The sequence below is a fragment of the Eublepharis macularius genome, chromosome 2 (genome assembly GCF_028583425.1).
Source record: "Eublepharis macularius isolate TG4126 chromosome 2, MPM_Emac_v1.0, whole genome shotgun sequence".
Lineage (NCBI taxonomy): Eukaryota > Metazoa > Chordata > Lepidosauria > Squamata > Eublepharidae > Eublepharis > Eublepharis macularius.
The window spans coordinates 53,080,315-53,105,712 of NC_072791.1; the positions used below are offsets into that span (position 1 = coordinate 53,080,315).

The following is a 25,398-nucleotide window of genomic DNA, read 5'->3' on the forward strand; positions in this document are numbered from 1 at the left end:
GTAGTTTACAATTGCTGTTTCCAGAATTTCATAGTGTGATGATTTGATGCTACTGTTGAAGAAAATCGAGGAACAAATATTAGGCCAAATACTTTCTTCAGCTGTGCTATCTTATGTGACTAGAATTAGTCAATTATGGACTGTTTAGACATAGAGTCATTTTCATAATAGGGAGATACTCGTGTACCAGCAGTCCCTTTCTTCTAATAGGATTTGATATTTTTATCTTCCAATGGAATATATTGGGTTCATTGCTGCTGCTTTCGAGCTCCCTAGAATCTGGGCTTGAACACTTTGATTTTTTTCAGATTCCACAAAGAAAACAAAATCTCTGCTAATTAGTGAATTACCTTTTCCTAATTCAGCAGGATGGGGAAAGGTGTTTAAATTAATTAAGAGGATTCTTTCCCATCACAAAACTGTTGTCTGTTAGGTAAAGATGCAGAGTTGTGATGTTAAGAATAAAAGACATCCCTCTACTCAACTGTGTGGGAAATCATAGCACATGGGCTACTCTGCAGAGGGAAAAGCTCACGTCAACCATCAGCTTCGCATATATTGGTTATAAGACTTGGCAGTCCTGAATAGTTTCATAGCAGCGGGAGAGCTGTTGATGCTGTAAAAAGATTCATCCTGATGAGTTGACAAGAGATGGGATCACTTGACCTCAGTCCGGCATTGTCTGTCAGTCAGTGATGGCTACAATAATAATAGATTTAATTCTGGAATCCCTAGAATAAAGAGCAGGTTTGCGTGTTGTCCTGTCCTTATCAGTGTGAAAATATTCAGTTAAATCTGTTGCTTGGAGTTCTTATTTGCTGGCACTGTTCAGGTGTTTAGATTACTTCTTTTCCTTTCTGATTCCTATAAATGAAAGTTTAAGTGATCATAAAGCTCAGCATATATATTTTACAGCTATTCAGTTGCCATGTAAGATCAGAAGTTTTCCTGTTGGTGGAAACAGTAGTAGCTCTCACTTGCTTCAATTACTTTTCTGGATTTTCCTTCCACATTAATGGTCTTTTTCTCCTTTTTCTGTATTTCATTTAACAAGATAAGTATTTTAAATTTATTCTTATTTAAAACATTTTTTGCTGCCTTTCCATTGAAATAGGGTCCCCAAGGCAGATACACATACACTCCTTCACAATTCTAGCTTTGGAATTAAGACCCTTCCTGGGAATTGATTTGAAAACAGGTGCATCTCACTGTTGTTGAACATGAGGAAAACTGCATTGTATTAAATAATTGTAAGCTTTTTAATGCCCTTCAGAAGAGTTGGCAAGATTGAAATCTTGCTGTTGGGAAAATGTTAGTGGTTCTCATATAGCTCATTCTCTCAGAGAGAAGTGAGAAATAAAATATTAATAGTGGTCTTTATACACCCAAGTTTTATACGCACTGATTTATCTTTATGGGTGGCTTATGCATGAATAGAGTTATGATTACAGGTTTTAGTGAAAGTTATGTTATAATTTGCCACTTGTTTGGTCACTTTTAGCAAATAAAAATTTCCACCCAATGAGCAGGTAAATGCATCATTATAGTTTGAAGTAATGGTTAGAATGCTAAAGGAGGATCTGTGAGACCCAGGTTCACCAAGCAAACTGAAGCAAGGGAATGCCTGTGCTTATGGCTGGGTACTGCTTGGTTTTGTTCCCAGTGCCTGGCTTCTGTGAATGACACTGGTTCTGTTGGGCTAAGTTGCAACCGCGTCCCTTGCTTCAATTTGGTTTGGATGAATGGACATGATTATCTGATGCGATATTGGTCCCCTTGCTTCATTTTGGTTCTGGAGGGATTCCATTCTCATGCTTCAGTTTGATTCTATTGGGCTTTCTGTGGGATGAGTTCAGCTTGCATTTGGGGATGAGACTTGGCCATGGAAGCCTTACCTAAGAGCAGAACCACAAGTGACAAAAGGCACAGATTGGACACTTGTCAGCTTCCCTCAAGTTTTGATGGGAAATGTAGGCATCCTGGTCTTGCAGCTTCGCTCTCTGACTGCTGTCCAATGGACTTTTCAACTGTCACTTGTCCAACATTCCGCCAAGTTGCCTACATTTCCCATCAAAACTTGAGGGAAGCAGACAAGTGTCCAATCTGTGCCTTTTGTCACTTGTGGTTCTGCTCTAAGTGTATTTCTGCAGTGGTAGTCAGCTTTGACTTTTTTCTCATAGGAAAGAATGGAATAGCTGGGGGCAGCTTGTTGAGTAGCTTCCCTCCAAATTTGATGAAGTTTGGTTGATAAATGACCCCCTCCCAGCCCACTGGATAGCCCCTGGTATGATTTTCCCATAGGAAACAATGGCTGAATTTTACTGAATTTTGCCAAATTAATTTGGTAAAAATCTGGAATACTTTTTTAAAAATTCAGACTACCTGGATTTCACCAAATCAGCCAAAATTTGATATTTTAATCCAAATTCCAAAACAAACTGCACACCCCTAGCAGCCAGTGTAGATGTTTCAAAATAGGAGCTAGCCCCTGACAATAGCCAGGCTGCTGCATTCTGGACCAGTTTTAGTTTCTGGGTTGTGTTCAGGAGCAGCCCCACATAAAGTGCGTTGCAGTAATCTAACTATGAGGTTACAGAAGCGTGGATCATTGTGACCAGATTGGCTGAGTCTGCGTGTCAAAAGAGTTGGGCTCTCCAGATCACCATACCAACCTGCTTTTCAAAGAGCAAGGCAAAGTACATGAGCACCCCCAAGTTCTTGACCTGGTCTGAGAACCCAACTTCACTCCATCCAGGACAAGTAGAGTTAACCCCTCTAAATTAGAACATCGGCCTTCTCTGGATTCAGCTTTAGCTTGTTCTGCCTTGTCCACCTGACTACAGCCTCAAAGCACTGTTTCAAAACCAAGGCAGGTGCACCTGGAGGTTTAGGTAATGAAATGTAGAGCTGGGTGTCATCTGCATATTGATGCCACCTAACAGTACAAGTGAAAGAACAGAACCCTGTGGCACTCCACAAGACAAATCCCAAAGATAAATTAAGTTAATAATAGAACCATATTTGCAACTGCCATAGTGATGCTTTTTGCTTATACTGTTTGGCTTATGTTGTGCATATGGCCAGCTCATTGTTTTTTCTAGCTTTAAATAATACTAGTTTTTAAGGCTAGAATGGAGAGTCCTCTGTGTGTCCCTGTGTGGAGCATGAGTGTGATTTGAAGTTACTCACAGGCATTTTTTGTCTGTGTGTTAGGTTAGTCAGGTGGGTGGGTGGGGGATTGAACATCCTGTATGGAATTCTTATAGTGCAGCAATGTGTTAAAAAGGAAGTGTTACAAAATATGCCTTTTGTTCCTTCTAGCCTAAGAGCCATAGCAATTATGACCCCAGCTTTTTGAGACAAGAAGGCAAGGGAGGAGCCTGTGAGAGCAGTCAGAGGAGTTGAGGGACCATCACCAAATTATTATCTACAACTCTATATTAGTGGTTACAATGCTGGTTTTTTGTTTAAAAATAAGCAGTCTGCTCTGTTCAGCCCACTGTAAATTCACGATCTTCAGTTAAATCATGATTCAGAGCCCTGTTTTCACACAGGAGTCTGATAGCCAACTATGAATGAGCAATCTTTACCATTCAAACTATTTCATACCCTTTTTCTAGATCACCATTATATTTAATGGTTGCTCTAGATGAAGAAAAACAGAGACTATGCATCTAGCTTGTTCTCCTGACCCAGAAATAATGCTGTATAATATGATAGAAAGATGAACATTACAGACACTTGGAGTGGCTCTTTGAGTGAAATTGAAGGGAGTCCCATGTTTCCTCTCTCTGCCATCTCATTTTAAAGAGAAGATGCTGAATGAACAAAATGGAGCCAGATCTTAGCTCACATGGTCAGAATGGTCCCCCAGTCAAATATATATGCAGGATCTCCTATTTTGTGCGTTAGCTTGTCACCACAATGGGGAGGAGAGGGGAACTAGCAAGTGCGCTAAAATATTAGTTGCTAATATTTTTGAAACATCTGTATGTGACATTGCTCTTCAGTGGAAGCGTCTGGTTTCTACTTAACCATTTCTAAATTAATGGTGCTTAAATTTATTTTAAATAAACAACACTGTACCTAAGCATATGTCATAAAAAACCTACTGTTTTCAGTGGAACTTCCATGTAATGCGTTTATGATCTGGCTTGAATTTCCACCATTTCAATTATTGTCAGACTAGCCTTCCTGCCGTGATTTTTACCCCAAACTCTAATGGGTTCTTGAGATACAGGGTATGTAGAGTTTGAGTTTATGCACATTTAAAAATAAAAATGTCTAAAGAAGGCAAATAAAAGCCTGAAGAAATGTTATGGTATGCCAGACTGTCTTGACTTGCAGCAACATTTTCAGTAACCTTAACAAACTTACCCTTTATGTTGTGTTATATTTTGGTCTATTTTTAGAGCTACTAGATCTTACTGCATGTAGAATGAAGCGGAGGAAAATGCATGGTGGTTTTATGAACAAAATGATGCTGATACTTAATTCAGTTTGCACTTTAATGAATGATATCGCATGAACTATATCATTTGCTTATTCAGTGGTGGCTGGATTGTTTTTTTAATACTATCTTACTAAAGATGCAGTCGTTTCATACATTAATGTTAAGCCATTAATTCTTTTATATCTGTGAATAGAAATTTTAATGTTTTCACAGTTGACGAGTTAACGTAATGAAAGAGTATGAAAAAACTGATGACCAAAACTGATGTGTTTTACAAAACATTTTTACAAAACTGCACCTTTAAAATGCTGAAATGTAATTGAATAACACTTTTTATTTTGATGATTAACTTGTAACACTCACAGACAGCTTGCATTGCCAATTGCTCATTATTTTTCTTTCAATAATATGCTGCATGTAGACAAAGATGACCTGTCCCCAACTGCTGAGGTTTGGGATGTAGACCAGGGACTAATAAGTAAACTGAAGGAACAGTACAAGAAGGAACGAAAGGGGAAGAAAGGGGTAAAGAGTAAGTGCAGATTCTGAATCTTGACACAACTCTGAATCCATGTGGAAGATAGTTGTATTTTTTAAAAACATGTTTTTGTTTTTCATTTGAATACTTGCAGTTCTGGGGGCAACTAACTTTAACTTTCCATTGATGAATTGGCAAATCAAAATTTTGTCTGCAATTTAATGTTAAATTTGAACCTTGTAGGTGGCAGCAGTGCTTCACTGTCACCTAGGAATACATTATGAAGATGTAAAATTTGAGCTAAAGACAAATTAATACAATTGCTTCTGGTTTTAATCAAGTTTGCCAAATATTAGTAATGTTTTGGTTTTTTAAGCTGTGGTTAGAACAGATTTTTCCATAAATGCCAAAGATATCAGCAGGGGGTCCACAGACTTTAGCTTGGCTTGCTAACTAACCATGGTCTTGTAGTCACTACCGAACCCTCATCTTCCCATATGGTCTGCACATGGCAGAGGACTGAGGGAGGGTCTGTGCCTTATTTCGCTTCACACTGCTACTGTCATCTGCAAAAGTTAGAAGTGAAACAAGACCCAGCTCTGCTCTCAAGTCTTCTAGCATGTGCATAGGGCTTAGAGGGGGAACATCAAGGATTTTTCTATGTGCTTAGTTTTGGAAAAGGAAAGAACATATGGGGGTAGGAAACAAGTTTTGTTCCCCTTTTTATGGTAGGCAGAAGCAATGCCTTTCTCTTACGCAGGGATTCTGCAAAGCTCCTGTGAACCAAGAGTCTGATGTCTTTGCTGAGTTCCATGCAACTCATGCGGAACTCAGGGGAGTGGGAGTTGCAAGAAGCTGTTGGTGACTAGTTTTGTAGAGTCCTGATCTGACCTAATTTTGAAGCTTAATTTTCATTTGAATTCATAATTTGTACTGCTTAACATGCAGTCACCTTTTAAGTTACTCTTTTTTTTCATACAGTATCATTCTCAGTATCGTTCAAGAGGAAGAGATTTCATTAATTTTTATTGAAATTATATTAATTTTCAGTGAAAAGTAATGAGGTGAAATGACTGTTTTCTGACAGAATATTTAATTGATGCCAAATGAAGCTGTTGTTGTTACTCATACTAATTGAAATATGTCCTGTCCTTGATCATCATATGTAGGGTGTTTTTTTTAACAAACTTAGGCCCACACTAGATGTTGCATGGCAGGGATGCAGGGCAGTGGCTAGTGATAAGAGAGTCATAAGATGACATCTTGCTCAGCATTTCTTCCACAAGCAGAAGCCCATGAACTGGAGTAATATCAGTGAAGTATGGTAACATCAGATCATATGTCATCTCATGTTCCCCTTAATGCTTATACAAAGTGGTTGTATTCAAGGCAGTGTCAGTGCAATCCTATTCAGAGTTTCTAGAGTCTACATTAATTATTTCAATGAGCTTAAACTGGAGAAATTCTGTATTGGGTTGCACTCTTAGTCTTGGTTCAGACAATGTATGAAAGCATCTGGGAAATTATGTACGTCACGTCTCTCTCCCTTTGTGCATAATGAAAGATTTCCAAGTTTGTGCTAAACATAGTTTGGTGTTTCACATGTCACTGGCAAACTGTGGTTTGTACTTGTTCTGCAAAACTAGAATTCTAAAGCAGGTTGTTCCCAGTGTGGAATTCTAGTCTACTACAGATCCAGACATAACTAACATACAAACATACACATGAGGCTGCCTTATACAGAGCCAGACCATTGGTTCACCAAGGTCTGTATTGTCAATTTTGACTGTTAGCAGCTCTCCGGGGTGCCTCAGACAGAGATCCTTCACATCATCTACTGCCTGATTTTTTTAACTGGAGAAACTTTGGGTCGAACCTGGGACCTTCTGCGTACAAAGCAGGTGCTCTTCCACTGAGCTACAGGCCCTTATCTTGTTGCATCTTAAGAAGAGAATGTAGTGAGCATGCATCTTGATAATCCTCCAGACTGGCTCATGTAGCAGTACATTTTGTTTTACCTTTGTGTGTGAATCAAGTCTTTTTGAAGAGAATATATGTTTTCAAGAAAAAGGGATTCAATAGCAAGTAGATCAAAAGCCACTTTGCTACACAAAGCAGTGGCTTAGCATTAAAGCTTTCAAGATTGCTCTACTAATTCTAATCTCAAGAACAACAAAGGAACACATGGGAGATTGTCAGTGTCTCAGTCCATAGGTGCATGAAACCAAGGGCTTCATGCAAGTTGCCATTTGTAAGGATTCTGTGCTGGAATAGATGACTGTCAATAAGTTGAAGGACTTGGAAGCAGCATAAATTCAGAACAGTGCATGAGTTTAAAAAGATTGAAGGAAGCTGCCTTGAGGAGAAACTTGGATGAATATTAAAAGTGGGTTTGAGATAGTAGACAATTATAATGTATACTTAGTCTTTAGATCTGATACCTTGTGCACACTCTTTACCCTAAAGAAAGTCTTACTTCCAAGTTTACTTCCAAGAATCATGCTTAGAACTGTTGCAATAAAAGGAAATTTCTTGCAACCTCTTCAAAAATATTTAATGCCTGTCTGGCTTTGTGTACAAACTCTAATAATTTGACAAGCTTCCCTGCTTGTAATATTCCCAAGAGATGGAATTACTAACATAACCATAATTTTACCAACATAATGAGCCTACCAAATCCTTAATGTTTTCAGCAAAATAAATTCACAAAATGTAGTTGTTTTATTAATGAAATGTGTTGCTTTTTTTCTCCAACAAAACAAAGGCAGCTAACAGTATGCAAAATACAGTAATATCATAATTGAGAAAATAAGGCTTCATACGTGATTGAATTTTGCACAGGAGCAGTTGTTGTAACTTCTACACACTGTCAGTTAATTGGTGGGAGAGCTCATAAATACACTGATATTAAGTTCAGATTGATTTAAGCATTCGTTAATTGAGCCTAGGACTCTGCAGCTATTCAGTGGCTTGATATGTATAAAAGGTTCAGATATGCTCTTGCCAGAACAGTTTGCAGAACACTGTGCTGGAATTTCAGAGAATATTTAAACATATCACATATCCCAAATAAACTGTATCTAGTACATAATACAGGACTTCAAGCCTCTTAAAAAACACAGAAATGGAAGTTGCTATCTAAGAATACCCTAAGCTGTGGTCTGCATTCTTTTCCCTGGAGTAGCACTCTGCTTCATTTACGCCTAATGGTAACAGACAAAGTAATCTTAAAACCCTAGTCTTAGAAACCAGTATTTGGGCTGTGATTTACTTCTGTTCACAACCGATTCAGCTCTTTCCAGGGCATTTTGATTCCAGTTTCCACCATTGTTGTGCATGCATAGCTTTTCTTGACTGAAAGACAAACTGCCAGCTGCCAGAGCTCTTCCAACTCTCTAACTGGAGATTCACAGTTCTGATTTATGGTTACTACAGGTTCTAGCTTTAATGGGGCAGAAACTGCTAGCAAAGGTTTACATTCATTTTAGCATTTAAGATCCATGGCCTGCAGGGTATTGCATTACAGTTCCCTTTTGGCTGTCCAGCTATTAGACTAAGTTTGTGGTTAACGCTCATTCCCTTGTCCCAACACTATCATAATAGTTTTCCATTTCTTTACTTTCTAATATTTTCTCATTGTCGGCTTGAATGAATAGTACTTGATTATCTGAAATAGTTGCAGAAATGCACAAAGGTGAGCTGCGCTCCCCCCTAATGTTTTAAGAACTGATAACTAGTTATGCATGGATGTGGCTTGCTTATGTTTTAAAAAAGTTTTAGAAAATGAAGAATAACTTATTTATACTTGAGGAGGGCGTTCAGAGTTCCCCTCCCTGGAACCTAATTTCAAAACAGAAATATAACCAGTTCCTTGTTTACAGTGTGTGGCTCCAGAGAGTCTGAAGGTACATGAAGTAACTATACAGCTAAAGCTAAATAGCTAGTTGCCACCTAGAAAGGCTTCATGATAGGCATACATAAACATTAAATGATACGTATGATGGTGACTGAGAGGACATTTCTTTATCTTCAGTGTTCTGCCTTAGCCTAGGCAATATTGGGCATGGAAGTCTACTGCTTCAGATCTAGAACTGTGTCTCAAGTGTTGTATACAAACATATTTCAGACATTATTTGAGGGAATGTTCCTCCTTTTTTGATATTGCCTTTTGACTCCACCAATGTGATAATGTCTTAATTTAGTCTAGAAAATCTTACCCTTTTACTGATTGATTGAGTATAACTCCAAAAGAAAGTGCAGTTTTTATTACCAATAATTAATGAACCCTTAAGAGCACTACATGTCACAGTAGGGGCTGCTTATAGTCCTGTTGGCAAGGGCAAGATGACTTGAGCATGTACTTGGGCTTTTTCAGTGGCACTCCCAGTCCTTTGGAATGAGCTGTTTAGAGAAGTGCAGAAAATGTAATCTCTATAAGACTGAATTATTTGTCCTCCTGAATAATATGCCACAGGCTACCCAAGTTGGGTAACGTACCTTATACTGATGGTCAGCCAAATGCCATAAGAACATTTGGAGGTTAGGGCTAGATTGTCAGGCTACCTGCCAGTAGAGGACTGTGCTTCAGGGTAGAATCTTCATGGTACAATCCTTATTTGGAAAATTATCTTTGGTGGCTGGATCCAAAGCCAAAGCTCCATATCAGATTCAGGACCTCAAGATGCTAAATGCAATTTCTGCGCCTCTTTATTATTAAAACAAGAAGGCAATAAGATTCTCAAAGCATATGTTTGAACACAGTTGAGAGATGCTAAGCTCAAGAATGATCTCTTGTTTACAGTAAAGGTCATGGAATTCAAGGAGATGGCAACGTTTCAAGGAGACGGTTCATGCCATCTATCTTTGTCTTCCTTTTATTGATACATAGTTACATATTGGTTTGGAGATGAAATATTTCAGCCATAGACCATTCATAAATTGTATTACTGTAAACAGACAATCTTTAAGTCATAGCTGCATCCATCACCAAAATTTTATTCAGATCTTATTTGTTGACTCTCAGACAAGTTTGTAGATAGAAAAAAATGTGTTCTCTGAATTGACATTATTTTGGTATCAGTGGATCCTGTCATGAAGAGGAGTATGTAGATAGAAGTTCAAGTTTTCCCCCCCCTTCTGTAGCTTTTCTATCCCTTCTGTGCATTTGTTGTCTCTTCACCTTCCTCTGAAGATAATCAGACAAAAAAGAATAATGAAGGTTGTGGTGATTTCTACTTAGCAAGGGCAGCCAGGGGCTTCGCTGATAGAAAAAGTATACATTGTCCATTTCAGATGAGAGGTCAGCATTAACAGTATGAAAAGAGAAATGCCAAGGTTGCACGTGATTCTTGGTGATGAGAAGCACAGAGCTGCCAATTACATATACGACGAGTTTAATGAGCACACTTATTCTTGTTTTTCATTATCTCTGGTTTGTGTCCTAAAATTTATTTCCAGCCTCACGTCTATTTTTGTTTTATAAAGGGAGATTTTAGTTAGTGCAGGACATAGTTTTTGACTTATTGCTGTTTTTTGTATTTTCAAGTGGAGAGACTTTATTTAAAATATTTATATCCTACTTTTCTCCTGATCAACAGGACTCAAATCTTCTTACATAAAATTCAAAACAAATACAGTAATACATTGGCAAAAAATATAAATAGGAGCAGGCAAGACCCTTCACACAAGAGCTTCTGAAGGCATAGCAAAAAACCTCAGCTTTATGGAGCCTCCAAAACTAGTGTAAGATCAGGGCCTTCCTCACACCTGTGGAAGCCTGTTCCATAGCAAAAGTTTAGCCTAAGCGGCAACAATTCTAACTGTCATAAGTAGGGGAGCTTTGAGTTGTCTTGTGGGCGCATATGGGTGGAAGTGGACTCACAAAAATGGAGGTAGCGTGAAGGGTTTTAAAGGTTAACACCAGTCCATTGAATTGAACATAGAAGAAAATGGGCATCCAGTGTGATGGTCTTAAACTTGGGAAAGAGCAAGAGTCCAGTAGCACCTATAAGACTAACAAAATTAGTGGTAGGGAATGAGCTTATGAGCTTTTGTGAGCCACAGCTCACTTCTTGTTCAAAGTGATTGTTCAAAGTGATTGTTCCCCATTAACAATCTACATGCTATGTTCTGCACTTACTCTATCTTGTACTGTTCATACCACTATTGTCTTAAGCAGAAATTAAAATGGAAAGAACCTTCCTTAATAGTTCTGCACTTATTATACATTCTGTATTGTCTTCAAGGGCAGCCACACATAGAATGCATAGTCAAGTCTTGATGTTACTGTAGCAGACAGATGTGTGGCTAAGTGTGGTAAACTGCATTCAGAAGAGACTTCATGCAGTATGAAGTTCTTGAAAGGCAATTTTTGCTAAATGGCTCACCTGCTTTTCCAACAGAAAGGCTGGATCTGACAACTTCCGGGTTCTTGAATCTGTTAGTGATAAAACTGAAAGTAGGTACTACATCTGCTTCCAGAATCTCAGCATACTCAACCAGCATCTCTTCCATCTTACCAAGATTATGCTTCAGTATGGATAGCCCTCATCAGGTCTTAAAAGATAAGTAGGGTCAGCCTTGATTAGTAATTGGATGGGAAACCTACAAGGAAGACTAGGGTCACTATGGAGAGGTAGGCAATTGCAAACCTTGCCTTGAAAACCCTAGCAGGGGTTGCTGTACATCAGTTGTGAATTGACAGCACTTTCCGCCATCACCAGAATTCTAGTGGAAGAGTAGAATTTTAACACAAGAGGCAAGAACTGCCTCCATTGCAATTATATCTTTAAGACTGGGACTGCAGGCAGAACTTAAGCTCCCTGTTGTTTCCCAGGAATATCTTCCTGATCATTTTTTTTTACAGTTCTGACCTGAGGAAGAGTACCATGGAACTTAAAATGTGTATATCACACTGAGCACTTTGATCCTAATTTGAGAATAACGAATTTTGTCCTGGTAGGTAATTCAGAATGCTGCTTGTTTTTTAAAATGAGATTTCTCTTGGTGATCAGAATTTGAGAAGAATAGATTTTGCCTCTTTTGTAGTTATGCCTTTTGTGTTATACCTTCAGACTTGACTGTAAATTTAATATTTAAGGGAACCTTCCTGTAGCATCACCTGAGCATATTCCAAAAAATAAATTATCAGGTTTAACTCATATCAAATTTTCTCCGGTCTGTCATCTTCCTGGTGGAATTTATATATGTGATCAGCTAAGAGACTTGAATCCACCAGAGCATTTCCACAGATGAAGGATTTCTGCCCACAGAGCAGGACTTTCTTACCTCCCACCCTTCCACTGCAGTCCAAAAGGTCTTTAAGGCACATCTGGCGCTGCAGCAAGATAGGGAGAGATGAGGAAGACGTGCTTTGTGCTTAGGCAGAAATCCTTCAGAGAATTTCTGTGGTAGATCTAAGCCAGAGGGTGTGATGTGACTTTTGAGGAAATACAGTTTGCCTTAACCAAGGGTGCTCAAAGTTTGGCAGATGTTCAGTCATTATAGATAGTGGGTGTTTTCTTAAGTATATGTAGAACTACTTTGGGGGAAGGAGGAGAGGAGGAAATGGAAGTTCTAAGTCTTGTAATAGCAGGTTATTTATATTGTGGTATTACTTGGTTTTCTAGGTATTTTATAATGAAAGTCTGGTTGAGAATAGTTGGTCTGCAGTGGAAGAGCAAATTAGTTTATTGGGAGAGATCCTGGTGCTTCCTGTGATGTGGAGAGAGTATTTCTTAGCCAACAAAGTAGGTAGAGCTTGTGTTTAGATTCAGCTTCCTATTTCCAACTTTTAAGGAAGTTTATTATTTTAATTAGCTATATTGGGGCATCATTTGTATTCAGTAGATCCAGAGGAGTTAGCTGTGTTAGTCTGTAGTTGCAAACTAGTAAAAAGTCAAGTAGCACCTTTAAGACTAACCAACTTTATTGAGGCATAAGCTTTCAAGAACCACAGTTCTCTTCATCAGATGCAAGATGTATCTGATAACGAGAGCTGTGGTTATCAAAACCTTATGCCTCAAAAAAGTTGGTTATTCTTAAAGGTGCTACTGGACTTTTTACTAGTTTGTATTCAAAGCACTTTACAGATTTCATATGAGAGTTTTTAGTGTAATACGTTGCATACATCTCTATTGGTTAAATCTGCAACTTCTAAATAGGAGAAAACATTTGTTACTAGCAAAGATGTTTTTGTAAGTGTGTATAGATGAATATTTTTAAATTGACCAATTATTTAAAAAATGAAAAGAAGAAAGTTAAACTGTTTGTTGCCTCTCAACCACCTATTCTGTATTTTTATCCCTTCTTTAGATAAGGAAACTGTACGAATTATCAGCAGTGTTAACTTACTGTATCAACACTGACTTTTTTTTTGCAACTATATAGTGTGTTTATTTGTTCAAACACTGAAGCTCTCTGTCCTCTACGTTAAATAGAGCACAAAGCAATAACACAGGAACAAGTCCAGTTTCAATCTTTTTTTTAACTTGAAGGTTCATTTTAATTGTAACCTTTCCCTATGCAACATTATGCGACAGTGTGTGTTTTACTGAAGCCTGTGTTTTCAACAAGATCACATTAAAATAAGATTATTGATTAGCAAACTGGGTATGTAAGTGGCTATCAAGTCATGCGGTAGCAATTAAATGAACCTTTGCTGCTGACATTGATTTACAGGGGTCAACAGGACAAAACTGCACGACATGATAGCTGATCTGGGCGATGATGAGCTACCCCACATCCCTTCAGGAGCCATTAATCAATCTAGGTCACCCTCTTCTAGAATGACTGATCATGAAGGTGCAAGAGCAGAGGAAGGTACAATAAGTTCACCTACTTGCTTGTTTTTAGAAGGTTTTAAAATCACACCCTTGTGTAATAGTCCCTCTGGACTTAATGCTAATGTTAGGGGCATCAGTGCTGCTTGCTTTTTGGTTCTGTAGATGACTGCCACCCGTTTACATTTTGCAACTTTGGAGTTGGTCCCAGCACGGTATTTATGAGGGCACAAGGACTTTTGCTGGTGGAGCAAGACTTTTGTAGCTCCTCCCACCCATGCAGCCTAAGGTTCCCCCAGAACAGTATTTCTGGGTGTTACAGGAGGAGGGAGTTGTGAAAGTTGTGCGGTGTGTGTGGAAGTTTTTGCCTTTGCAGAAATACTGTGCTGGATTCAACCCTTCCTTTTTTATCAGAGAAAACTTATATAAAAATATAGAACAGTATACTTAGTAGCAAAGGGATTATAAAAAGGGCAGCTGCTGGTAAACAATAACCTTAAATTTTGTTAATTTTAGTGCTCTGTGAGTACCTTATCAAATCTGATTGCATTAATGTTGAGAGGAACTATGCTGTATCTTGCTCATCATCCAAAGGAAAATGCTGCTGTTTCCTAAGAAACCTAGTGAAATTGATGAGTCATTAGTTCATTTTAAAATGTTGTCTGAAAACGTCCTTAAATATCAAAACACATGTTGTAGTGTTCAGCAGTGCTCTCAGATTAATCCTGAAAATCTCTGTGAAGTATAGTCATACCCTAAGCAGAGATCTACCTTGAAAATGAAGAACTTGTTTCTTCATGGAATTCATAGGATGGCCATGCAGAACTTCAGTATGTATTTGTTTAAAGTGGCAAGTCATGGAACTGAAATTTGAATCATTATAAAAGAAATATTTCAGTATTTGGCTGTGCTAATACATTTTTGAAATCCTTTGCCCTGTGTCTTTTACTGTTTGGGGCAAAGAGATGTATTGTGAACTGTGATGAGCCCCAATCATTACTTTGAGGAAGTGATGTAATATCACTGCAATTTTTTTCTTCTAAATATGCACAGACCTCCTTTCTTCTGTCCTTAATCCATTGCCCATTCTGTTTTTTCCACATTCATTTTTTAGGAGATAAGCCATAGATGGTAGTAGTGAGGATTCTTTTGATGAAATAGAAAGCTTCAGTGCTGCTAAACATCTGCTTATAATTGATAGAGGGAATGGATGTGCGACCTCATTCTCTCACATCGCTTGTTGAAGTTTTCTCTTACTCTTTGGCAAGTGGCATAATGTAGAAAAATGTAGCATGTTGTCTACCACTTGCTTTCCTTTCCCACTGCTAGTTGTATAGCCAAGAAATCAAGGCAGGGTGTTTGTGTTTGGCTTTTTTGTTCATTCAGTAATTCCATAAATTTGAATATTGGGGTTGTACATTGTAGCCTTACTGTTTGCCTTTGACAACACCCCATCTTAGGGGCTTAAACCTCACACTCTACAAGCTTTTTAAAATGCTTTTAAATAGAGGCTTTTGGAGCTTCTTAGTCTCCTAGTCCTCAATGAGGGTAGTGCCTGGACTCAGGGTGCCACCTGGCATTCACTTGGTATATTGTGAGGGGTTTATAGGCTTGAAGGAACCACATAGTAGGTTTTTGAAAACAGCTGAAAAACAGGTTTATTTCAGATGATCATGGTTTGGTTGTTTCTTTGTCTTTTTTTTCTCCAGCCCTCTCAATATTATAGTAACAAAGTTACTAGAGAATGGGCGTCTGAGAAAGCATAACAGTTAAAAACCAGTAACTTTCTTGTTTGACTGATTCAGATTTATAACATGGAACAGAAATACTTTTAACTGTTTTTGACAGGAACAGCACCCCAAATTTACCTATCTTCAAAATACCTGAAGTTCGTAATGGATTCCCTTCCTAACCAGCAGACTTCCTAGCCATTCTCTCATTCTAAATCCAGCAACCCTCAACTCTGCCAGTTGTGCAGCAGTTAAACTACTGAACTTCTCCCCCCCCCCACCTTTCAACGTTCCAGTACACAGTTTGAAAGTGATTGGCTGAGGTCCCTGGAGGGCGGAATTTGAAACCGTCCATCACAGTACTATACATGTTCTTAATAGTGAGCAATAAGTCTAATTCTGTTGTATACTTATGTACTATTTTATTTCTGCTAGAGCTTCAACACCAGAAGATGTAATTAGAATTGATATGATTAGAAAACATTGGAGACAAATATTGTAGATATTCTGTCCATACATACATAAAATTACAGTGAAAATGATTTAGCCTAACTACCAAACCTTTTACTTATCTAATATAATATGAATTTGGTAAATAAAACAGTATTTGACCTTGAAAAGTGGTTTGTGGTGTAACTAGCCTGATGTCCATGTTAGTAAAATAAAGGTGCAGACATAGATGAAGTTGAAAATTAGCCCTTGTGTGCAAACTGGGATTGAGGTAGTAATTAGAGCAGGGAGTCCACGTCTCTCTTTATATGGACATCTTGTTCCTTAAGAGAACTTTTAAAAATTAGGTGATGGCAGGGGCTTCTCTGTATTAGTAGAATAAAATTAAAGTCCAGTAACATTTTAATGGCAAATAAAATTTTCCAGAGTATGAGCTTTTGTGAGTCAAAGGTGACTTTGTCAGAGACCATCAGTGTCTGACGAAGTAAGCTTTGACTCACAAAAGCATATACCCTCGACATATTTGTTGGTCTTTAAGGTACTACTGGATTCAAATTTTGTTCTTTTAAAAAACATACGATCTATACCATCACAACCAAAAAACATGCTATAAATCTGTTCTTCAGTAAAGCAGTGTTTGATAGTGTATTAAACTAGTTTGTCTGTTTTACATTTTGGGTAAAAGATTTTTTTGAAAAGGAAAAGAGGGTCATACTGTATCTTGAATAATAGTGTATGATTATTTGAAAAGGTAAGTGTGAATGCAAAGCTTTAACTGCAGTTGCTCAGATTCCACCTTCCTTCCTTCTTTCCTTTGTGTAATTGATAATGAATAAAATTAACATGATCTTGCAAGATTGTAACATCATTATTATCTTATTATCTTACAAATAATAAATATTATTATCTAATAAACGGACATTATCTTAGTTACAGCAATCATGTGGGATCATTGCAGATCAATTCTCTTCGCATTGCAGCCCTCTGCCCCTTCCACTCCTGGGGATTGGGGGGACCATTAGAAATGGCATGAAATGTAGTATGGAGAGCTGCAGTGGGAAAGTGAATTGGCAAAAATTGTTTTTGTTCTTTTCAGAATACTCTTGATTGGGATTTTGGAGAAACCATGCAGAAGCGGGAAGATCAGTTTTGTGATCTTGTGTTGTTCAGAAGATCTAAGTTACAGATTTTTGGCTGGCTAAACGAACAATTCAAGCTATTATAATATTTATAAATGTTAGCCACTACAATTATTTCAAGAGATTTTTGAAATTAACTGTTACAGACCTATTAAAGATTTATTGAGATAAATGTAAAATACTATTTGGTCTAATATAAAATGTCTTCTTGAAATGAAAAAGGAAATTGTTCTGCTTCTATACACAGTCATCATTAAATTCTTACATTTTTATCTCCCAGCCTTAAGAAACTATCTTTATTTCTTGTAGCTGAGCCAATAACATTTCCATCTGGAGGAGGCAAGTCATTTATTATGGGTTCAGATGACGTATTGTTAAGTGTACTGGGCCTTGGGGACCTTGCAGACTTGACAGTAGCTAATGATGCAGACTACAGTTACGACGTAAGTGCAAATTTATTTTAAAATTCCTATATAAAATTGGGCTTGATAGTAATGCAGTCAGATAATGTTCCAACTATTTAGGACACAAATTTTGTACTATACCTTTTATTGCAGATAATCAGAATAAGGTGTTTCCGGAATGAAATGCAGTTGGATGAAACATAAAACAAAATAAACATTTTTGCTTGTTCCTATGCAAATATGAATGAAAAGAAAGTTGTAACTGGCACTTAAATGGATACAGAAAATGGGAACCCTTTGGAGGGTTTCAGCATAAAGGAGTAATTGGCAGAATTGATCCATCACTTTTTCCTGATTCATTCACAAAACACCTTGTGGGAAAACTGAGGGAGATGATTTCTGCTCATTTTCCCTTGGGTTCCAGCCCCTTGTGTTCCATCCCACTCATTTCATGAGGGTCCCTTGATTTTTCAGGATCACAGGAGGCTGCAAGAAGTAGGGAGAAATCTGGAAAATTAATTCAATCTGTTCATGGTTCATTGGATCCAACCATTGTCTCCTAGATAGAGAAAAAGTTTAGTGATCATAATTTGATTTGATTTGATTAAAAAAATCAAAAACATGCAAAGACTGAGATGACTGTACAGAAAAGGACAAGAAGGTATGAAATACTGTACTGTAATAAAGGTAGGAATTAAGGAACTTGAAGAATATACTTATAAATGAAGAGCTGCACAAAGTATGGAAATCCTTGTTTGACTTCAGGAAATCTTCGGTAGCTTCTGATTACTGAGACTTTGGCATGCATAGTTGGCCTACGTCTTCAAGATTCACTCAGCAATCACGAAGTCTTGAGAAGTTTTTATTTATTTATTTAAAGGTTTTGTTATCAGCATTCTTGTAAAACCACAAGATGGTGCTAAAACTTTTTCTGTGCTGTGCAATACAATTCTAGCAGAATAGAGTTCCCACAACTATATACCAAGCATACATATTTATATCTACAACTTGGTTTTTTTTGCTATATACATGCCAATGAAGAGTCCACAAAACTTTTTATTTGGTCAGCTGTGTGTGGACGGAAGCCAGTAACTGTTCCTCTTACTAACTACCTGGTCTCTTATAGCTGCCAGCCAATAAAGATGCCTTTCGGAAAACGTGGAATCCTAAGTATACGCTACGCAGCCATTTTGATGGAGTGCGGGCATTAGCTTTTCATCCTGTAGAGCCTGTGCTGGTTACAGCCTCTGAGGACCATACTTTAAAACTTTGGAACTTACAAAAAACAGTTCCTGCCAAAAAGCAAGTATATACTTAGTTACTTACATTATGACACCTCTTAACTTTTAACATTTGCTGAGATTGTGCTCACAGTCATCACCTTTTGGCATTTGTCTTTCAGGAGTGCCTCTTTAGATGTAGAACCCATCTACACGTTTAGAGCCCACATGTAAGTATTTCCACATTCAGTGTTTTATAAGAACATGTTCCAAATGCAAAAGATTGCAGCAGAGTGTTTTAGCATAATGGCTGTGGCTTCAGCCTGATGCTGCTTAGTTTGATTTCTTTGTGTGATTAAGCTGTTTTTTTACATAAAAGGAATCCAGAGTTCTCAATTTTGGTTTATTATATAATGGATTTGATATTTTAAATCATAACATACTCCTCTTGTGTGTCTGTTTTTTTAATAGTGGACCTGTATTGTCATTGGCAATTAGTTCGAATGGAGAACAGTGTTTTAGTGGTGGTATTGATGCAACTATACAGTGGTGGAATATGCCTAGCTCTAATGTGGATCCTTATGATACGTATGGTAAGCAGTTTGGTGTAGTGGTTAAGAGTGGCTGGACTCTAATCTGGAGATCCGGGTTTGATTCCCCACTCCTCCACTTGAAGTAGTCAGCTGGGTGACCTTGGGTCAGTCACAGCTTCTCAGAGCTCTCTCAGCCCCACCCACCTCACAGGGTGATTGTCCTGAGGATAATAATAACACGCTTTGTAAACTGCTCTGAGTGGGTGTTAAGTTATCCTGAAGGGTATATAAATCGAATGTTGTTGTTATCATCCTTTGTGAACCTGTATAATGTATATTTATCTAGACATTTTACCTGTTATATAAATCTTACATCTCACATCTAACTTGTAATCTCTTTTATTCAACAGTCATATCAAAATAAGCTATTGACTGTAGAGATTGTTTGCTTTGTAAAGCTTTTGGAACTTTCCAGCCTTCAGCTGTGGTTTTTGCTATTAGGGTTACTGACTAAAATGATTGAATACATTAGCAACACTAAATAAAGTTTTGAGCTTTCATCTGAGATTGATTAGTTTTTCTTGCTTTTTTCCCCCTGCAGAGCCAAACGTTCTAGCTGGCACATTAATTGCTCACACAGATGCTGTCTGGGGTCTTGCTTACAGTGGTATAAAGAATCATTTACTGTCTTGCTCAGCAGATGGCACTGTTAGATTATGGAATCCGTCAGAAAAAGTGCCCTGCATTTGCACTTACAATGGAAACAGGGGTGAGGCATCTATTTTTCATGTTAAAAAATTGTAGATCACATGAAGAAATTAAGAATAGATGTTATTAAAAATCAGCTACCAAGTAGCAGTTTTTCCAGAAGCTAATCCAAAGTCGATATTTGCAATAATGCTCTAGATGAGTAGTCTTCAACATTTCCAAACCTAGGAGCTGCCGATGTGTGGCATCAGAGTCACATGACAGAAAGAGAGGGAGCCAGGGTTACAGCCTTACTGATGTTAAGCTCAGGACTATGGGGAGTAGACCAAGAAATGTGGAAACAGGAAGCACCTGCAGAGCCCTGGTTCTCTATACGTGTTTAGTAACCGCAGGTCCTTCTGAAAGGCAGCCAAAAAATGATGCTCTGTAAAGTCTCCTGGCCCTGCATGATCTGCTTGACAGGCCCAACCCATGGGCTTAAGAAGACTCTCCTAGACCCTTGCTGCTTTCTGTTCCTTTTAGAAGTCTACTAACTGTTAAGAAATAAAAAGTTTAGAGGTAGAGGCTATATGGAAAGTATGGAACAATATGATTCGCTTTCAAATAAATGGACAATTGATTGGATTTTTCGACATCCATCAGTTTTCTTTAATTATTATACAGATGAAAAGTGGAAATACTGTTAAGACTATTTAAGAAATTGGGACAAAGCAGTAATGCTTTTAATAGAAATAATTTGTTTCTTCTGCTCCAGAATATGGAATACCCACATCAGTTGACTTTATAGGCTGTGATCCTGCTCATATGGTGACATCATTTAGTACTGGCAACACTGTCATCTATGATTTGGAAACATCTCAGTCACTGGTAATGCTTTCCTCACAGACAGACTCTGGTAAGTTAAATATGACATTTATAGCTTGTTCCTCTGTAGCTGCTATTTGATTTTATAAATGTTTTGAAATACGGGTATACGGCAAATCCTCATTTCATGCCCCTGCCCAATTTAAATCTCTATGCAAAAATATATTCTTGCTTGAAATGGACCAGTATGGCTGCTGACAGGGGATTCTGTTGCCGCAGTGTTAAGTTGTTTTGGACCAGATAAGTGCCAAACTAACAAAAGATGCTTTTGATGAAAATGATATTTTTTTTCTCTGGGAGAGTTAGTTTTAAATCCTTAGTCAGCTTTGAACTCTCTGGGTGGCCTTGAAAGTGTCTGGAGGAATCCCTGTCTGTAAAATTGGCGGATTATAGTGTGCTACTTAAAAGAGGTATGGTGAGGATAAACAAGAAGAAAACTGCAATTCATTTTGCAGAGTAAATGTCCTTAATGCACTTCTCTTCCCATGTTCACTCATGGTCCATTAAGGACCTTTAGAATTTGACTCAAGGAGAACTTCTGCTATTCAAAATAACCTTCTCAGTCAAAGGATTGCAAATGGCAGTTTTTTGAGCCCTTCTTTCTCTGCCTGCTTGTCATTATTTTTCATCCCTGAATATTCTATGAAACTCCAAATATTACAACTGTAATAAAATTAACAGATTGTATTCAACTAACCACCAGTGTACCACACATAGTTTCCCCTCCATCAGTTCTTTTTGACCTTTGGAAAGATAATAGTTAGAGCTGTGGAACCTGCATAGACAAAAAAGGCAAGTGAATGGGGCTGTAGTGAGGAGGAGAATGAAGTGAAATCATCGCTCCCTCTTTTTCTTATAAATCTCTGGAATTTAGAGGAGGCAGTTTAGCCTTATTCCCTTTCCCTCCCTCCACCACAGCCCCCTCAGACACACGTGAATTTTTTCCATACAGAATCCATGACTCTAGGTATCATCTTGTGGGATTTGAAAGGTACTGCTAGGGGAAAGCGAATACAGGTAAAATTGGCATCTGTCAGCCTGCCATTTAGAGCAATTAATCAACAAACTTATTTACTTAGATTTCTTTGCTAGAATAATAGTGTGTGTTTTGGTTCAGGATGAATCCAGCTCTTGGTACACATAAGAAGATCCAACACACAGCTTTAGTAACAATTTCCAGCACAGTGTTGTCAAATTAAATAACGTGTTCTATACTTAAGTGATTTTGAAAACTTACAATATTATACATTGTGAAATTTAATCCATGGAATTTGTTACCAATATTTGAGTGTACTTTTTCAGGTTTACAATCAAACAGTCATATTAACAGGGTAGTAAGCCATCCAACACTACCTGTAACAATAACAGCTCATGAAGATCGACACATCAAGTTTTTTGACAATAAAACGGGTAAGGAAATGAAAATAAAGTGCCTTGGAAGTTTCATTAGTTTCTGTCCCTTGCCTTCCTGTTTGTCCCACTCTGCCATAACTTTACATCCTTGACATGCAAGCCTCCCCCCTATCCCTGGTTTGCTCCTCTCTTTACTTTTCCACCAGCAACTTCAGAAAGTGATTGCAAGGGGGCTCATTTATAAACAAGTGCCAACAAAACTATATTAAGCTGAAGACAGAAATGTAACATCTGATGCACTCTTCACATATGAAGTTGTAGTAGGAAATTGCTGAAATTGCTTTGGGTTTGGGATGTGAGGACTGGAGGCCATAGTTGGAGAAGTCAACTGCTCTAAGTTAGTAACTCATTTTCCTTTCTTCTTATTCTGCATTATGTGCAGCCTCAGTGTCTATGTTACAAATAATTTTTTCACTCTTACTTGTTTTTGTTTTGAAAACCTGTAAGCACTGTGATTTCAAACAGCCAAAAATGGCAACTTGATAAGCACATTAACATAGCATCCCCCCAAAATAGGATGCAAAAATCCAAATTATTGTCTAATTGGGAATCTAAAAACCATATCATTTACTGACCCTTTTCTTTTTAATTTATTTTGATTTGAGAACATCTTTTTGGACAAGACAATGCTGTCATCTTTCGAATACTTCCAAAAGCAGTTCTCATTGTATTACTGCCATACATTGCTTTGAATTCTTATCTTTTCAAACTGTGAACACTTGGTAGTTCTTGCATTGTTTGTACTTGCTCTTAGGTAAAATGATCCATTCTATGGTAGCTCACTTGGACGCAGTCACAAGTTTAGCTGTGGACCCTAATGGAATCTACTTGATGTCTGGAAGTAAGTTAAACCATCTCCAGTGTTGCCTTCAGATTTTGTTGTAATACTTTTTTTGTTATGCCTAAAATCCTCACCCTGTTTTTTATTTCATACAGGCCATGACTGTTCTATTAGATTATGGAATTTGGACAGCAAAACATGTGTCCAAGAAATAACAGCCCATAGGAAAAAATTGGATGAATCAATTTACGATGTAGCTTTTCACCCATCAAAAGCATATATTGCCAGTGCAGGAGCCGATGCCCTTGCCAAAGTATTTGTGTGACCCAACAAAGCAAGCCTGCATTGTATATAGCAGGTTTGCCTGGACAAAAAGAGGGAATGCGTCACTGCCATCACTAAAAAGGTTGCTGATGAGACACTACATGCAATCTGCCTCAGCAAAGACTGTGTGCTTGGGGCGGGTATCAGTTGGTGAAATCACGATCTTGTGAATGACGATGGGCTGATTCATGTAAATGTAATTACTGTATGGGGTGGGGGGGAACAAACCAGTATTTGTAGCTTTGACTGGATATGAACTGAGCGTTTGTCTGTTCTCTAGGTGTGTCTTTCAACGAACGTGGAGTCGGATCTTATTAAGGACTTTTATTTTGGACTCTGTGTGCTGCCTTAGGGTTAGGAATGTGGTGCTCTTGTGGGGGGAAGTGAACTCCAAGAGTAGCTTTCTTTGCATTTCTTAGTATCTTATGTTTATCAGTCAAATGCCACAGATTCCCCTTTTAAACGTTTATTTTGCTTTTTAAAAAAAGGAATTAACTTAAAATATTTAGCATTAGTTGCACAAAATATTTGGATAAAATTCTAGTTTTTATATGTCTTTTATATATTTAGCCTGTCACAACAGTGCTCAAGATTGTATGGATAATGTTTTTCTGCATTATAGTACCCTAAACTACAGATACCTTGCTGGCCTGCTAGCCTGTAACCAGACGGTTCCCTTTGTTGCCTAACAACGCTCAGCTAAGTCCTTTATTGGGATGCTAATTCATCATTGCATAAACTGGCTTCCTAGAGGACTGTAAAGAAGAGTGTACATGAGACACAAAGGAACTAAAATGCCCTCAGCCCTCCCCAACAAACTTTTAAAATTAATCTTGGCATCCTATCACTATGTGATATTTTGTACATCTTACTGTATTTACAAGATTATTTATCAAGGATTACCCATCTGGCTAATGGCTTATTATTTATTTCACTTTTTGTTGGTCTCTATATCCTTTTTATGTAGCGTGTTAAGGGGCCCTGTATATCTATTATGACACTCTTTGAACAGTCTAAAATAGACTAAAAATGGGACATGAAATACTTTTAAAAGTTACCGGCAGACTTTTTTCCAGTTACATCTCTGGAGTAAAGTTGATTCCAGAAAGTCATTTCAGAACTTTTGGAGTGAAAATGTTTTTATTTGCGGTTCAAATAGAATGCAAAAGTAGTTTGATCAAGAGTCAGAAATTGGTTGTGTTTGGAATAGTTATTCCCTGCTTTGATTTATTTTTTCAGATGTGCTTCAGTTAATGGTGTAACTAAAAGATTTTGTTTGTGTAACTGCATGATTAAGACAATAAAGTATTTTTTCTAGTCTTCCACAAAAATCTTTCTGATCAGTTTGCGAGTTTTGATGAGTTTTGTAAGTTTTCTGTTTTACAAACTATGAATCAGCAAATTTTTAAGATTGTACAACATAGCAAAAGTACAGCTGTTTAAAAATAATGTATATAAAATGCATATAATAAATACTAAATGGTGTACCTGTATATTACTGTTCGCTATATTTTGTGTTGCAAATTTTTTGATGTCATTTTATTTGCCAAGTAACTAGGGAAATGAAATTTTATATATTAACAAATCTGTTTCTAAAAAATATTCATATTGCTGCACATTTTAAATAAATGGTGTTGCTTTTAATTACTTGTAATATATGTTAACAATTTCTGACAGTACTACTCTATAAGATGTTTCAAGAAAACTTTTCCTGGTCCTGTGTTCTCCAAAACTTTTTAAAAGAGTACGGTCAGGCTATTTTTGTAGGGGGGAAAGGAAGTTTTGGTGATCTTAAAACTGATCGAATGACCAGTTTTAGGCACTATTTTGTATAAAATGTTTATTTTATGTTTTCCCACTGCACCTAATAAAATAATTTAAAGATACATAAAACAAATTACACACTTAGGTACAAATTTGCCTGGTTGGGAGAAGGGAGAGATCCTGCGAGTTAATGGCAGGCAAATAACATCTTGCTGAGTTTGTTCCACTCTCTGCACACAGGTATTTAAGGCCTGAGCATGCTCAGAGGCATGAGCCGAAGGGTGAGCGGCACAGGGCTCTTGGCCTTCAGGTGTTATTAGTCTGAGGGCTGAAGCCTTAGAGCTGGGCAGAAAATCA

At 37.6% G+C, this 25,398-nt stretch overlaps 1 protein-coding gene across 4 annotated transcripts in view; it reads left to right on the plus strand.

Annotated features, from left to right (window-relative positions):
- The window catches only part of STRN3 (striatin 3), a 60,722-nt gene extending 35,798 nt beyond the window's left edge, over positions 1-24,924 (plus strand). For 2 of the 4 annotated variants that reach the window (XM_054970668.1, XM_054970669.1), the window contains exons 8-18: positions 4,875-4,985; positions 13,611-13,751; positions 17,340-17,473; positions 18,561-18,736; positions 18,837-18,884; positions 19,126-19,247; positions 19,789-19,956; positions 20,650-20,790; positions 22,062-22,169; positions 22,927-23,013; positions 23,109-24,924. In XM_054970668.1, coding sequence (XP_054826643.1) covers positions 4,875-4,985; positions 13,611-13,751; positions 17,340-17,473; positions 18,561-18,736; positions 18,837-18,884; positions 19,126-19,247; positions 19,789-19,956; positions 20,650-20,790; positions 22,062-22,169; positions 22,927-23,013; positions 23,109-23,278 — 1,406 coding nt within the window. In that variant the 3' untranslated portion in view covers positions 23,279-24,924. The remainder of the gene's footprint in view (positions 1-4,874; positions 4,986-13,610; positions 13,752-17,339; positions 17,474-18,560; positions 18,737-18,836; positions 18,885-19,125; positions 19,248-19,788; positions 19,957-20,649; positions 20,791-22,061; positions 22,170-22,926; positions 23,014-23,108) is intronic. The other 2 variants (XM_054970671.1, XM_054970672.1) reach the window with 2 other exon arrangements.
- Positions 24,925-25,398: the final 474 nt, after the last annotated feature.